The following is a 15,650-nucleotide window of genomic DNA, read 5'->3' as shown; positions in this document are numbered from 1 at the left end:
CACTGCATTGCACCAATCTAAAAAAATATTCTAATAAACTTACCCGTGGTGTAACCGTTAGAAGCTGTTTTCCTGGGAAAGTGTACACCATTTCCTCCTTGATGTTCGTATCGCCCACCTCACATAGTACGGAGCAACGCTTATCGCTTGTGAAAGACTGTCTCCTCGCCATCGCAGATTTGGGTAAAGTTCTCCTGAACACGACACTGCATTGTGATGCTTGTGTGCGTACCAAGTTGACGATATGCATTTTCTGGCTGCACGTGCGACGATGATTGATCAAAGTGAGGTATATATAACAAATTGTAAAAAACATGATGTCAATTTCTGTTATATATGATCGTCATTGTATCATGCTGATTATTCCAAATAATGACTATTTGTTGTTTGGATGGTTAGTTTCCTAGCAACCATGCACCATGCTGTTAACGGGGGGGGGGGAGTATAAGTAGTATTTGCTTGGTACAACCATGGGCCTGCGTTTACATTTACGCACGAAACTGGCATGACAGCGGTCGGAATCAGCCTAGTCGGAAAAATGCTTCACGTAATTACCGAATTTTGATAAAAGTGGTCGTAATTCGGACGACACACAATGCTAGCTCCTAGCAAGAGATCTACTCCCTGCTTGTGTTTGAAAGAGGGGTCTGGGAACGGGGCGGAGTGGCTCGTGTTGGGGATGGGAGGGGGCGGGGACAAAATTTGACTCGTTAACAAGGACACGTCTCGGTTGTTCAAAAGAAAGCAATAATTTACAAAAGTGCGTCAATGCAGCAACATGTCACAATAAACGACGTCTCTCGGCTCGTCTTGTTCAACCGGCCAGTACCTGTACTGCTAGTTACGATATAACGTTTAACCATATCATGTCGTCTGTCAACTGAGAGGTGTCTATTAGTAAGCACACACCACACGAGGGTTCAGTTTCAATACTACGATGCAAAAAATCCGTCATGCACAAATCCAAGATGCAGGCATCGAAACTGAGACGACATTTACTAATAATCGCAAAACGACGATTTCTTCGACGTCTTCTTCTCCACCGACGACGTCGCCATCTTCGTAAAGCCTCTCTAACGCAGTGTTTTTTCAATCATAGGACAACGTTCATCGTTGAGGGCACTACGCAACATGGTATGTCCACACAGAGGGACTGTGGTCCACACAATACTCCTAGGGTGGATCGTTTGAAATCCCGAGGACATCAAGCTATGCAAAATATTTGTTTACCTCATCATACACTAGATTTTCAGCCTTTGTCCCTCGCTATATAGTTTCCGTTCCTGTTTGTTATACTGCTCTTAACGGTATCTGTTTAAGTTCATGCTCGTCGCAAACGGTTCGCTGAACGCCGAGTCGAACCTCATCATTTTTCACAATCTAGCTGAAAAATTATTTTTGTTTTCATACAGCCGCAAACTAGCATTTTTTTTCTGTTGACATTTGATGTGCGAGTCATGGAAACAAACTTTTCTTTCAGACGTTCCATCCAAGTTTACTATTTCCCCTTGAAAGTCAGTAGGTATTCAAAGGCTTTATCAATTTTACTGACTTTTAAAGAAAATAGTAAACTTGACTTCAGGTGGTGCTGCACCATGATTTATATAGGAATTTTAAAACAATAAATTACACTACTAACAAATACGTCAATTTTGTCATGTTATATACCACATGAAAGCTTATTTAACAGTATGATGCATTTTTGGGGTTGTTAATGCTATCGAAAATGTTCGTTTTTGGTTTAATTGTGTTTAAAACCATTTAACTTTAACGCATAGGTTTATCGAATGGCAGTTTGACTTGTTTAAAATATATGTTCACTAGGATTTAGAACAAAAGTTAATTAAACAAGATTTATGAAAATTAAACAGTTAAACTAAGACCATGGCACATGTGTTTGTTTTTAATAATTTCAAACCTAGTGGTTTATGAGGAGTATTCTTATGACCTCATTTCATGTATCTGGAAATATTCTCAAAATGACAGTTGAAACCAGTACAGCCAAATACAGCAACTGTGATATTGACATCACTGGCACAGACGAATAGAATTTTACAGTTATCCATCCAGTTAGTATTAACCTTATGTGTAAAGGGTGGTAAAATATAATGTACTATATTGAATCACATCCTCTTGTTTAAATGTGAATCTACATTTATAAGTATTTACAGTTTTCAAGATCAATTTTTGGGCCATGTTTATGTATATTAAGTGGCTAATTTGCATATTGTGTCATCTTGGCCATAAAAAAATCTCAAAACAGATTTATATGGTAGCTGATGATCTTGACTTCTAATACGATTGATTTTTCAACTGACTGTTCAGAATTTTCAGTTCCTAGATTGTTTTGTTTTTTATAAAACAATGATTGCATATATTCTGTATTCACACGAGTTTAACTTACATTTTTCTTGAAATGAATTTACTTGCAAATATAGGTTTACATTATCATGTAATAATATGATAATGTAAAGCTATGGTGTCATAAAAAAGTCTCCAATATAGAGTACTGATTTTGATTCATCTTGCTGAAACGAGTTATGATGCAATAATTTCACCTTCATGGTCAATGAGTAACCACAGTGTTGATTGGCTGATAAATATAGCATGCTACTAATCTAAATATGCTAATTCTTCAAACACTATGTTAGTTGTAAATTTTCTTCTCCAGGAGTTGAAGCTTCAGTCCAGAACACATCAGTTCAAGACAAGGGGAATATAAATTTCACTCGTCTTGAAATAGAATTCAGTAGCCCCTAAAAAAACTCTGTAAATTAAATTAAACTAGAATTTTGATCAATTAGTTTTATTTGTTTTTAGCCTCAGTATTTATGAAGTTCACTAAAAGTTAGCTTTATTCATTTATTTTGGGTACCTGACTTATTTTTTATCCTCCAACAGAACCTCAGACTCAACAGAATGATCGGGAATCGGCATATTTGTACATCATTGGCGCTGCTGCTATTATTCATTTAGAAATCTATTGGAACGGCAGGTGTTAACGACTTGCACTGTTTTGAAAGCCTCAATCAATTCTATGATCATACGACTCATTGCTGAGCCCAACTCTTCTTTGCCTATCTCAAATGTTTTATGACGTACGTTTGCAGAATGCAAAGGGACAAATCTTGCTGTACCAAACAACTTAAAAAATTCCTGCCACAAGGTTCGAAAACCATGTTTTTTCACATTTCTGGAAGCTTCTCAATCTATACTAGAAATACCAGTGTCATTTAATATGATCAATGCAAATGCATAAAATAGATGATACTGATATTTTTTGGAGGCCGTTTTGGACAATGCAGAAGAAATAACATTCATAGCTAATACCAGTAAAAGTCCAATCATCTTGACGACAATTTATGAGTCAAAGAGAATAGCATTGCCTTGAAATCAGTAGTCTTGTAACAAAATCTAGTGATCTGAAAACTTGGACTTCCATAATTTATTTACATCACTTACACCTTAATGCACTGATAGTTTCCATAGCATCAAATGCATGACCATTCTTCATGAAATTGCAACAAATATACCTGGTAAATGGTACCGTAAATTCTAGCATGAAGTCCAGATGCTAGTAGAACGATGTAATTAGCAGAATAGTTGTCGGTTAACCATGTTGATGTTTTTTTTTTTTTTGAGACCCATATACTCCTCTCAACCACTCCAATAAACAATAGTAACAATTAGTTTTATGGTACTTCAACAGAATTCATATTCACGATTATTTAAAAAAATCACAATACATGTTTATTTTAGTATAAATTAAAAATCAATTAAGAAAATAAAATGTTTGTTGGTTGAGTGCTAAAATATGCTATGGCAGTGAAATATCAAACAAATTGTTAGTTGTTATGCAAAAGTCGTAACCTTTTGAGCGCCAGATATATTCCAATAAATATTCAGTGCAAATATTTTTATCACATTTTGTAAAATTGTCACTCAATTTCAACATATATTTGGACCCTATAGGCAGTTTTTTTTTTTATTTTTGATCAAAAGGTTTGTCAATTTTTATCAACATTTCAAGTGGGGAAGAGCACACAGTACAAAATCATTTTGTAGCATGGTACCAAAACTTGACAATGACGCTCAAACGGTTAAGGTACTAGTAAAAATGCTGAAAATGTAAAAAAAAAAAACACTTGATAATAGGCTGAGTGAACAAGCCCATCAAATGAATTGAAAATATTTGTTTCCACGAAAATCGATGTTATATAATCGTTGTGTTCAAGTCCAACTTTGGTGGCTATTTTCTACCACTAATCCTGAAAGTTGCAGTATGGCGTACATTTCTGATCAAGGTAATAGATTTGCAATGTTTATTTTATAAAAGTTGACAAACATTTATCAATTTATGGACTTAATAAACATGAAATTAATTTCAATACAATGGACAAAACATGTTGCACAAAGATAGGAAAGGTCACACATCCTGGTACTTTCTGGGGAACAATTTCATTATCGAAGATAATACCTTAAATTTGTAACCCTGAAAATGTAAAGCAGTTGTCAATGCTATGAAAAAACAGTTAGGCATGGATAAACAGATGTATAATATTGTAAAATATTTTAGCTGGAATTAATTTTTGCTGAAAAGATTTTGGTCATTTTGTGTGGAGTTTAATTTCACTTGATTTATTTTAATTAATCCTTTCAGAAAAAATAGAGTAAAACAGGCAATGCAATCCATGGCACAGTCCCCGTTAGTTATAAAATTTAAGATATATAGTTTTGTTTAAAGAAATATATTTTGAACATAAACATGTCAGATATGGATCCAGAAGCTGATGCTTGATTATGATGATTTTTTAACATAAAAAAGATCAACATTCTGTCATCTTGTATCTTGCATTAATTAAAACAAAATGGCCACCATTGAGCATTTATTAATCAGATCCGAACAAAATGACATGCATTAAGGTCCCATAATGTCCAATGCGTGTACCAAGTTTGAACAAAATCCATCTGTAAACAGCTGAGATCCAGATATGCTTGATTTTGATAATGTATGCACAGAGGCCAATTCATAAATCCTCATTTTCGGTTCGAACAAGGACTAATAAATAGTGAAATAAAGTTCTTGACAGTGTTAGAAATTACTAATTACAATTACGCATTTCATAGGGCAACAATTTCCCCAGAAAGAGCCAGGGTATGTGATTTGAAGGGTCATGTACGAGAGCTATATGAATAGCTGTAAGAAAATATAATCGAGCCTTACTCCCAAAACATGAGATCAGCTGTTGCCATAACAACAAGACAAGATTGGTTACACAATGGGGAGGTAAAGAGAAATGCTAAAACCACACATAAGAACACAAATAGATATGTTTTGCATGGAAGTTAAATAATGTCAAATATAAATCTCTGAAATAATTATTTAAAAAAATGTAAATATGTACACGCTAAAATTTACTTTTGAATAGTTTTTGCACTGTCTGTCTGTTTTTGCACATGTCCATCAGCAGCAATAAGGATATAGCAGCGAGTCCAATCCTGCTAGATTTTGATATGAGATGATAAATATAGTTATAGACATGATAAAATAAGGAGATATTGAATTAAAATTGAATTTTTTAAAAATTAAGTAATTATCTGCGACAGTGTGTTAGAATCTGACACAAAACAATGTCCATCATTAAAAAATAATGGCAGGTAAAATTCTTCTTAAATAAAAATTACAAGTTGTTTCTTTTTTTCTTCAATAGAAGAAAATGTTTCCATGGTCAGCGAGTAACGCCACCTTCACAGTTCTGTTTTCCTTGCACTTGGTGTGCACGAGCAGTTGTGTAGTATTTCGTTGTTTTTTTTCTTTGAATAATTTTCAGTCAAAGAAGTCTTCTGGCGCTATTGCATTTTTGAGCGATATTCTGTGGTGTGGCGTAGGTAGGATAGATCCAATGCCGACTACAAAGTGGTTCTTATCAACAATGTATACTTCTTGCCCTATAAAGTAAGTATTGAGAATAGACTTGTGAGAATCAAAACAATTGATTGACATGACACAGTCCCTGACACGATATAGTAAACAAGACTGAAATGAAACAGAAGCTACATATTAGATCCGGTTGTGTTAGTGGAATTATACTACACCATCCCTGGACAGGTCAAAACACAAATATAAAACACAGGCTTAACCTTTTCAACACCAGACTTTCTTGCCCAAATTTTTCTGCTCTTTTTTCTTATATTCTTCAATAGTTCTGGAAATTCAACCCCAATTTTGGAGCCAACAGACAAAATTTTTGTCAGTTTTCAGTTTTTACTCAAAAATTTGGCTATTTTCGTCCCAATCTTCTGAAGAAAAGTGCAGACTATAAAACGGACTATTTTGTGAATACATGAATGTGATGAAAAAGGGAACTGGTGGTGAAAAGGATAGAATAGAAGAATTGGGTCACTATTATCTAGCAATATAAGAAGGGCTTCTGTGAATCAACAACCTTACTATCATTTATTTGTAGGATGACAATGACAAACTATCTTGAAAAAATCCCTGATGAAGTAGATATGTACAAAGTTAAATCGATATCCATCTATGCACACCCACGATCCGGTTACATAATGACAGATACAATTGATTTTGTTGAATTATTAAGCATGAAAATAGTCATCAGTAGGCCAATCTTTGAAACAAAATGGCTGCCAGTTGGCCATTTTCAATTTTATCTGTGAACAAAATGATGGGCATCATGATCCCATGATGTACAATGTATGTACCAAGAGTGAATAAACTTTGTTCAAACACAACTAAAATCTGGTTCTTGAATGGCAGAAATGCCTGATTTTGATGAATTGTTATCAGTCAAATGGTTGTCATTTGGCTCATCTTGATTTGAATCACTATTGGTCAAGGCAGATCTACAGTATTAAAGGATGTAACTTTCAATGGTGTACAGTAGTTAAATTGAATGCCATGGCAACATGAGTAATAGTGTTCCTATAAGGTATGAAGAATCATGGACATCTTTTGAATTGTTGAATTTTGAAAACTACACATTTTTAATTTTCTCTTATATCTATCACATCACTGCATTTAGTGAGTGGCATGTGGCAAGACAAAATGTGAGTATTGAAGTCATAGTAAGAATGGTCAGAGAATGAGCAGAACCAATTTGATACAGGAATTTTTTTAAACAAGGGAACAGGGGCGCAGTGTCCTCATACCATGGCCATGCGCTCCCTTACCCTGGGGAGCAGATCGTCTGGCAACCATAAAATTCTGATTGACTCAGGAATCACATGTGGCCACAATCTTCAACTGTGACCTGTCTAATAGTAATTTTGGCCCCAAGGAAGCCATAGAATGCTCTATTTTAACTTAAAATCACCAAAAACTCCACACCCTGGCCTATCTCCCCCACTTGGTGGTGCCGCTGGAATTGCAGTGCCCCCTCTTGCAGTTTTTTGCTAGAAAAACCCCTGGAGTATAATGTATATACTTTCTATTTCATTGCCACAGTTTTCATGTGTTTTAGTGATTTTGTCTGAAATTTTATACCTATGACTGTGGATTGTAATTAGTTTTTTTTATTGTTTGGGTTCTAGTTTTAGTTCTTTTGTAGTTTTAGTGACTTTATTTACTGCATTTACATAAATATTATTATTATAGTTACCTGAAAATAGAGGATTCTCATCTTTTTTGTTAATTAAAGAGTTATCCTGTTCTTCAATGTCATCATCTTCTTCGTCTTCAAGATTGCTTTTCCTTTTTTTGTTGCTATGACTACCATCACCATTTTCTATTCCTCTATCAGAGTTCCTTTCTCCACTCCTCTTCCCTAAATTACTGTGTTCATGTTCTGCAGCGTCTTCCTGCATGGTGGAATTATTCGTGCCACTCGGCGAAGCATTCATGTTGAATCCCCCACCTCGTCTCATGTGTTCTGACATTGGTTTCACTTCCTGCATTTCAGCGAAGTAGTTGACACCTTTTTCAGTGCCAGAGACGAATGTTTTACCATCGTAGTGAGACGCAACAATACAATCACAGCCCAGTTTTTCTAGGTACTGCACCTAGTAATGTAAACAAAAAAATAAGTAATAATAGTACTCGTGTTGATATGTGACGACAACAGATGGAGGTGCAACTAAGCCAGCAATTTTGAGTAAGGGTTTTTTTCATTTTCTACATTTGTATAACCCTAATATTTTGGCTGTATATTAATCTTGAAAATGTGTGAAGACATTTTGGATTGCCTCAGGAATCACTATATCAATCCAAGTCTGGTTGACCTTTAACCTTTTGAGCAACTTGTGTAACATTTAACAAAATGAACCTTTTTTCCCCCATATTTTTTCAAAACTTTTGATCCTGACTTGCTTATATTGACGAGATTATCACTAGAGAGGAAACCTCATTTGGTAACAAGAAATCTCATTTATAATTAGTTTTGTAAGGAACAATGTTGTGTGATTAATACCAACCTAACAAGCCACACAGCAGTGACAGGTATCAATGTTCAAGTTTTAAGCCAGATACATGGGACGATATTATTATAATGATTACTAACATGCTTTCATATGACATTTATTTTCTACTACAGAATAAAGTAAAACATTGCATTGAATCTATTTTAAAAACACATTTTTTAGGGGAGAGTAGGAAATCAAACGGGCGGTGCACCGCGGTAATTACTGCGGAGGTGGTGGGTGCTCGCCGGTCGACAGCATTTTATGCAAATTTTAGCATAGATTCCATGACGCCGGCTGACCGTGGTCTTCCGCGGTGGGCTCACACAGCAATTCACACTTATTGTCAAGACCATTAATGAACACAAAGAACTGGGAAATTAAAAGGATCACAAAGTTCTAATGAAAAATTAAACCAATTTGGCTGAGCCAAAAGCTAGGAAACTAGTCTATAATAGTTGACATTATTTTATTTGCCTGAGCCTTGGAATAAAATCACAAAACGATCCAGAAAGACGTAGAGATCAACATAATATAAAATATGATCGCATTATTTTGTGAATATACATGCATGCATGCATATCATGCATGGTCTAAGAAAATGTTTAGAAAGATTATTGTTTCGCGTAAACCAAATATAATCACGCATAAGTCTAAATTCAAAGTGTTTTAATATATTGGTGAGAGGTCGCATTTACGTGAACAAGAACATGCACTAAGAAGGAAAAGCAAGCCAAAGTCGAAATGGGGTGTATGATGGACTTGGTACAACATGCGCTGAGACAATTGAGTGATCGTCGACATCATTTTGGGGCACAATTGAACTTCAAGTACGTTGCGAAACTTGCTACGCAGCGATGCTGACATCAAGTGTGTGTTGACCGAAGTTTGACCCCAAGTCACGCACTGAACTGGTGCGATACCTTAGCAACCCTTTTCTTTCTTGGTCTGCGCTTCGATCTCGTAAATTTGTTATTATATCCGGCGGTACTGTAATAACACAACTTGTATCCAACTCTGTATTGGCTTTGAATATTTCAACATCGTTTACTTAGTGTGCTGCTTTTCTAATAACGCAAATATGTTTACAGTATTGCACAGGCTCTAAGTATTTCAACTTTGCAATGTATTGCTTTTATAATAATTACGCAAACTAAGTTATTTTTATTATTGTTGGGACACTAACCCGGGCTATTGGGTCTGTGAATATTTCAATATTACTGACTTGATAAAGCGTTGCATTCGTAATTATTACGCAAATAAATCATTGAAAAAGATAGTCAGGTCCCGGAGTCAGGTGTCTAACGAAAGTCAAGAAAATATTTTAAATACTTGTGACTCATCGGTGAATTATTTTATTCGAAATAAAGTGAATATGTAATGTAATGTTAAATTTTTCTATATTAAACTCGCAGCGCACTTCGATCGCATTATTCGCGTACATTTCGACTGAACTCTAATAACCACGTGTTTGAATTACGTGTGGTAATGGGCAATGACCTCAATTTAAATTTGGGCCACCCAGTTTGACGCAAAACGATACAGTTACTTAACATTTGTTCAAAAAATCGATAAACTCTCGCGAAGAGTCAACTGAAAGGCAACGTCGTTTTTGACCAAAAAAATAAAAATAAAGTCAATACAAGATTATGTGTGCGAGGTTAGATTTATAGAACATACATGACCGCTTAAATCTGTTTTTTTTTAATAATCATGTCGCACATGAAACACAAGAGACATTTTAGTTCGTCCATTTCTTGTTTATCGGCTCACGTATTTTATTAATATAAAAATCCATAAGTCCAATGCTATATACGAATTGTTGTTGCGTGAAACAATATTGTATTTTATGCATGTATTTATCACCAATTCCAAGAGTAAAAGTCGTAACTTTCGAAGGTACGAGTATTATGACTCGTCCATACATTTCACTTACGTTTGTTACACTTGAATAAAGTCTACCACATGAAAAGAATGTTATTTACGATAATATTACCATATGCTTAGTATTTCCATGCCAGCGATGCTCGTAACCTGCTTGATTTAAAAACAGCTATTTGAAACAAAGACTCATGGAATCACAAAGGAAACTGTTAAGTACGTATTTCACACCTTTCCTACGACCGCGGTTGCAACCAGTACCGGTGGCCAACGCGGTAGAGACCCTTAATTATAAGCAGTTCGCGCCTCTCCCCAGTGTACCGCGGAGAGTCGCGGTGATTACCGCGGTGAACCGCCCGTTTAATTTCCTACTCTCCCCTTATGGTATTTAAAAAGCAATAGTAAAAAAAACCAGGAAAACGTACATTAAAAAGAATTGAAATGGGAATTGAAATTAAATTAAAAATTTGCATGTCACATACAAGTACAGTGATCCCTTGTTAAGTCGCGCCTCAACAAGTCACGGGTAATTGGTGGACTCCCAAAAATTCTATTGTGTTTTGTCTACAGTTTTTAAGTAAAAGGAACTAATGTTTTGTTGCATCGTGTTTATATCAGTAATTGGCTTTTAATGGCCTGGAGGAGCCAACTTAACATCTACTGTCTGTCAATAACTGAGATACAAAGGGTGACGTCCGCCTGGTTTCGTAGGGGGTTAAAGTCGCGACTTTACGTACTTCTCAACCCGACCCCCTTTGATATATCTGATCTCTAGTTCTAGTTCAGTCTGTTTGTACATAAAAAACTCACAACGATCGACTGTGTCAAGAAAGGTGAAACCAAGTCAAGGGTTGCACGTGATCTAGCAGTTGTAAATTATCTGACAATGAAGATATCAATAAAACTGTGGCACTTTGATGTTTTCATAAAGAAAACTTACTATAAATAAATCCCTGTGTGTATATGTGCTTTTCATCTTTTTTCAATGTATGAAACCCCTTCAACGAGACCCCTCAGTAAGTCGCAACCCTCAATAAGTCTCGGTTTTTGCTCGGATCCTGACGGCCGTAACTCAGTAAGGAGTCGCTGTAGTCCGAAATCTATTGGGATTCCATTATGCGAACAGCATGCGACTTGTCCTCAAATCAAGTCACTAAAATTGTTCAAATGTATATTTTTTTATATTCACTGAGATGCATACATGTAACTACATAGATGAATCATACATTTTTTACTTGAGAGCATTCATGGGGGCAAAATTTTGATAAAGTCACTCTGACTCCAAAGAACCCTGTGAAAATCACTATGACTGTTTAGGTCTCATGCCACTAATCAACCAATGGCTGCTTGTAGCTGCTCAATTTAAATGCCTTGCAAGAACCAATGAAATTTTTTAAATATTTTTTTTCTCACGTGCTCCCTGTTTGAGGGCGTAATCACCTAGGTCAAAGGTAAGACCAACATGTTTTTTTTTGTTTACTACTTCGCGACTGTGTACCTGTGGGTTTATTCTGTGTGTATTTGGATGTTCTAATCTTGGTGTTTTTCCAGTGATTTCTCTTGGTGCAATCCAAATACAGTAGGTGTGTCTTGTTTACCTGAGATTTGTAAGAGTTTGAGCTGGCCAACATGTTAGTTTTTTTCATATGGTTGATTACTGGCATGTTGATTTCCCATTTTTGAGCTATGTTTTCAACTTTCTTCATCATTTTCATATAGCAATCTCGTCATATGTTAACAGTGTCATCTATGGAAATTCAATTAGTGGTATGAGCCCTTTAGGATCCCAGTGAATGACACGAACTCCCTAGGATCTAAGTGAAAGTCACTCTGACTCCCTAGGAACCCAGTGAATGTCACTATAATGCGCTAGAATCCCAGTGAAAGTCACTGACTCCCTAGAACCCCAATGAATGCCACTGTGACTCCCTAGGATCCCAGTGAATGTCACTATGACTCTTTAGGATCCCAGTGAAATTCACTGTGACTCCCTAGGATTCCAGTGAATGTCAATGTGACTCCCTAGGATCTCAATGAAAGTTTATGTGACTCCCTAGAATCCCAGTAAAAGTCACTGTGACTCCCTAGGATCTCATTGAAAGTCACTATGCTTGCCTTGCATCCCAGTGATTATCACTGACTCCTTAATGTTCCATGATTTGCACAATTTAAAAATTATATTAACACTGAAAAAGAGTAGTTATCGAAACCAGTATCTTTATTGCGAAACAGTGATGGTAAATGATTTGTTAAGGTATGGTATTGAATACTGCACAACAGAACCCAAGAACACACAACAGTGGAAGGGACAAAACAAATACTTACAGATTGTTGTATATTACCCATCGTTCGCCTAATATCATTTTCACGAATTTCCTTCTCATTTGAAAAGAAAATAGTTTGTGCTGTTGACTGTGGCCCTGCTGAATGAACTGCTGCTGAACTGACCATGGAGCTAGTAGATGAAGATGATGGTCTGTCTCTTTCATTGTTTGTGTTTGATACAACTTTAGTAATCTGCATTGGATGAGGAGAAGGTTTAGCGTTGAACACGGGGTTAGCGGCAGCAGCATTTGCCATGCTGACAGCAGAATCCTCCGTAAGTATCAGCTGTTGATGGTTTCCTAGCTGTGTTTGTAAGTTCATACTAGGGATACTAAGTTGAGGCGGATGACTGAGAGGTGGGGAGAATCCAACAGATGTTCTTAACATTGCTCCTTGCATAGGTTTTGCAGGCTGGTTACCAAAAAGGTTCTGCAAGTCCTCAAGCCGTGGAAGTTTAGGTTCACAATTGTCCCCCATCATCATGCCGCCTGATGGAGATTGCATCTTGTTTGCCTCTATTCTCATTTTACGGCGGACATTCCCAATCCAATTCTGTTAAATAAAAAACAGAATTCAAAATTTGTAATACATGTGCTTACATAAATGACAGAATATATCCATAGTCAAACTAGGTCTTATTTTTATTGTGCAGCACACAATAAATAATAATTTTCATTTATCATAGCCCTCTTTCTATAATACAGTGTACTGCAACATCATCTTCTTATTTGTCAACATTTGTATACGTCATTTAAACAATATACAAATCATAAGCAGTTCAAATTCAACAATCACGTTCATTATTATCCACCAAATTACCTTTGAGTGTCTTTTTGCATATCATGAAGTTGTGAAAATTCTAAATGTAACTGAAATACATGCTAAGCACTTTATCAATTTCTTTCTTCTCAAGCACAACACTGCAGTTATATAAATTTTTTGGGCATTTTGGAGTGGTATAAATTGAAATAAACATCTCCAAGTGACACTGCCATTATTATGTGACAACTGGAAATATTATCGCTTTAAGTAGCAGACTTGACTGCCTATTATTGCATACATGATCTCCATCTTTTCCAGGCAGCTCATATTGTCCTTTATTTCCTACAGGATAATTATAGCGTCTATCAGGGCAACTTCACTTGAGTCATCAATGGTAATTGCCTCAATGCCCAGGCTGTTTGCCTAGATGTCCTTTTGCCTTAAAAACTGGGGCCCTTTCAAATATGAGGTTCAAGCCCTGGTCTAAAATGCACTGTCTCAATATTTCCACTATAGGCCCTTAAAAAACCGAGCTTGATTGCATGCTGATAAAGCACATGTAGAAGAACAATAAAAAACAAAAACAATAGATCATATCATTTTGTATGTCATCCTAGTGTTATCCCTGCAATTGAAAGAATGAACACTATGAAAGAGAGTTTTGCCAAGTACCAAGTACTTTATTTCCACTATTTTTGCATGAATCAGAAAAAATTAAATCCAGTACTGTTATGTTTTACATACAACTCAACTCATTAAAATTCAGTGAAAATAATTTGTACAAAACAGCAAAAAAGCCTATTCAGCGAAAATTCATTCCAGTTAAAATGAAGTATTTTACAGTAGTGTGGTAGGCAACTACATTTATAAAATTAGCCCTAAATTTGACATTTTTCTAAAGGTTGTGTGTCTCAAAAATATGACTGAACAAGCCAAGTAGATAGTAGTTGACTCTTAATGAAACCCCTGGATATGAAGCCAACACTACCTGTATTGAGGTGATGATGAAGACTACTGGGACAAATACCAGAGCCTGAATTTGACTTTGTAATATTATAAATATATAAAGAAAGGTACAGAACTTGAGATTGATATTTAATATATTATGGTAATGATCTCAAAACTGGGTCGAGGAATTTGACCTTCAAAAAATAAACATAGATACTTATACTCTAACAGGTAGAATTCGCATATTGTGATTTGACTCATTTGGCAGATCACAATATACAATATAAAAAGGCCTTGACCCTGACAAAGCACCTGGTCAAATGTGAAATAGCAATATCAACAATATTTTAACTCACCCGCACAATATCAAAGTCTACCTCAGCTTCTCTCGCACAGGTCATGATTTTTTCATGGTAAGCTTGGCTCTGGCAAGTCATTCCATTGTTAAAATGTTTCAGTAATACCTCTCTTTGCCTTGACGTGAATGTATATCTTTGCTGCACCTCCGGTGAATAATAAGAACGTTTCAAAGAGTGATTCATATCAATGGTTTCACGCATCTGAATCGACCTTGAATTTTTAATTTTCTGCTCCACACTTTCAAAAGATTAACGAGTGATGGCGCTCTTCCCCAGCTGAACGGATTATCGACAGGGGATTATGTCGAACATATTTGCATATTGTACTTTGTTGTAAGTTTCTCGACACACAGTAAATTTAACTGGTGAAAATAGCGATAGGGGTAAAGTGTGACGTTTCAAAAAATAATAGCGACAACAACGAAAAAAACAAAACAAAAAAATAATAAAACGCAGACTGACAACTATTCCCTGTTTTGACTGCCAGTTTGTTTTGTCCCGAGAAAGTCATCTAAACTGTGTTTGTTTTCAAAAAACTATAGAAAATTTTTCCTATATGCTCTGAAGTCAGATGCTCTTACAAGAGTCCATTCAAATAAGAACAAATCGATGACAATGATAGAGACAAAAGAAACTCTCAACAAGCAGTCGACAGTCATGAGCGAAGAACACCTATACATTTGTGTGTTTTACCTTACGAATATCAAATGGCAGCGCCCCGGAAGCATCATGCATTTCCATTGCTCTGTAAAAATCAGTCACTTCTTACAAAAAAGAGAATTACCGCCCAAAATATCAAATCATGAAATCTCGTGATTAGACGAGAAAAGACAAGATGGCGGATTTTGATTTTGATCTAATCAAATCATTTCGATTTACCCATAATTCTTTGCGGTATAATTTACGGACTAGGTAGATTTTTTGCTGTTTTGGAAATTTCAAATCAACGGTTATTCAATT

The 15,650-nt window shown here is 35.8% G+C and overlaps 2 protein-coding genes across 3 annotated transcripts in view; both read right to left on the bottom strand.

Annotated features, from left to right (window-relative positions):
- LOC100369411 (biotin--protein ligase-like) overlaps positions 1 to 492 on the bottom strand; it is a 45,388-nt gene extending 44,896 nt beyond the window's left edge. The window contains exon 1 of the mRNA XM_085504888.1: positions 44 to 492. Coding sequence (XP_085361014.1) covers positions 44 to 316 — 273 coding nt within the window. The 5' untranslated portion in view covers positions 317 to 492. The remainder of the gene's footprint in view (positions 1 to 43) is intronic.
- A 3,232-nt stretch (positions 493 to 3,724) lies between these two features.
- LOC102803749 (uncharacterized) lies at positions 3,725 to 15,501 on the bottom strand. 2 transcript variants are annotated; one of them, XM_085504887.1, is made up of 5 exons: positions 15,384 to 15,501; positions 14,688 to 14,834; positions 12,622 to 13,173; positions 7,620 to 8,019; positions 3,725 to 5,949 (listed from the first exon to the last, which is right to left on the bottom strand). In XM_085504887.1, exons 1-5 carry the CDS (start codon positions 15,429 to 15,431, stop codon positions 5,828 to 5,830), a joined length of 1,269 nt encoding a protein of 422 aa, XP_085361013.1. In that variant the 5' UTR covers positions 15,432 to 15,501; the 3' UTR covers positions 3,725 to 5,827. The 2 variants fall into 2 exon arrangements, with proteins under 2 accessions (XP_085361013.1, XP_085361012.1); XM_085504886.1 differs by lacking the exon at positions 15,384 to 15,501 and having other exon boundaries at positions 14,688 to 14,914.
- Positions 15,502 to 15,650: the final 149 nt, after the last annotated feature.

This window comes from Saccoglossus kowalevskii, chromosome 11 (assembly GCF_978046115.1).
Source record: "Saccoglossus kowalevskii chromosome 11, keSacKowa6.1, whole genome shotgun sequence".
NCBI classification, from domain to species: domain Eukaryota; kingdom Metazoa; phylum Hemichordata; class Enteropneusta; family Harrimaniidae; genus Saccoglossus; species Saccoglossus kowalevskii.
This window is presented reverse-complemented; position numbering and strand designations above follow the sequence as displayed.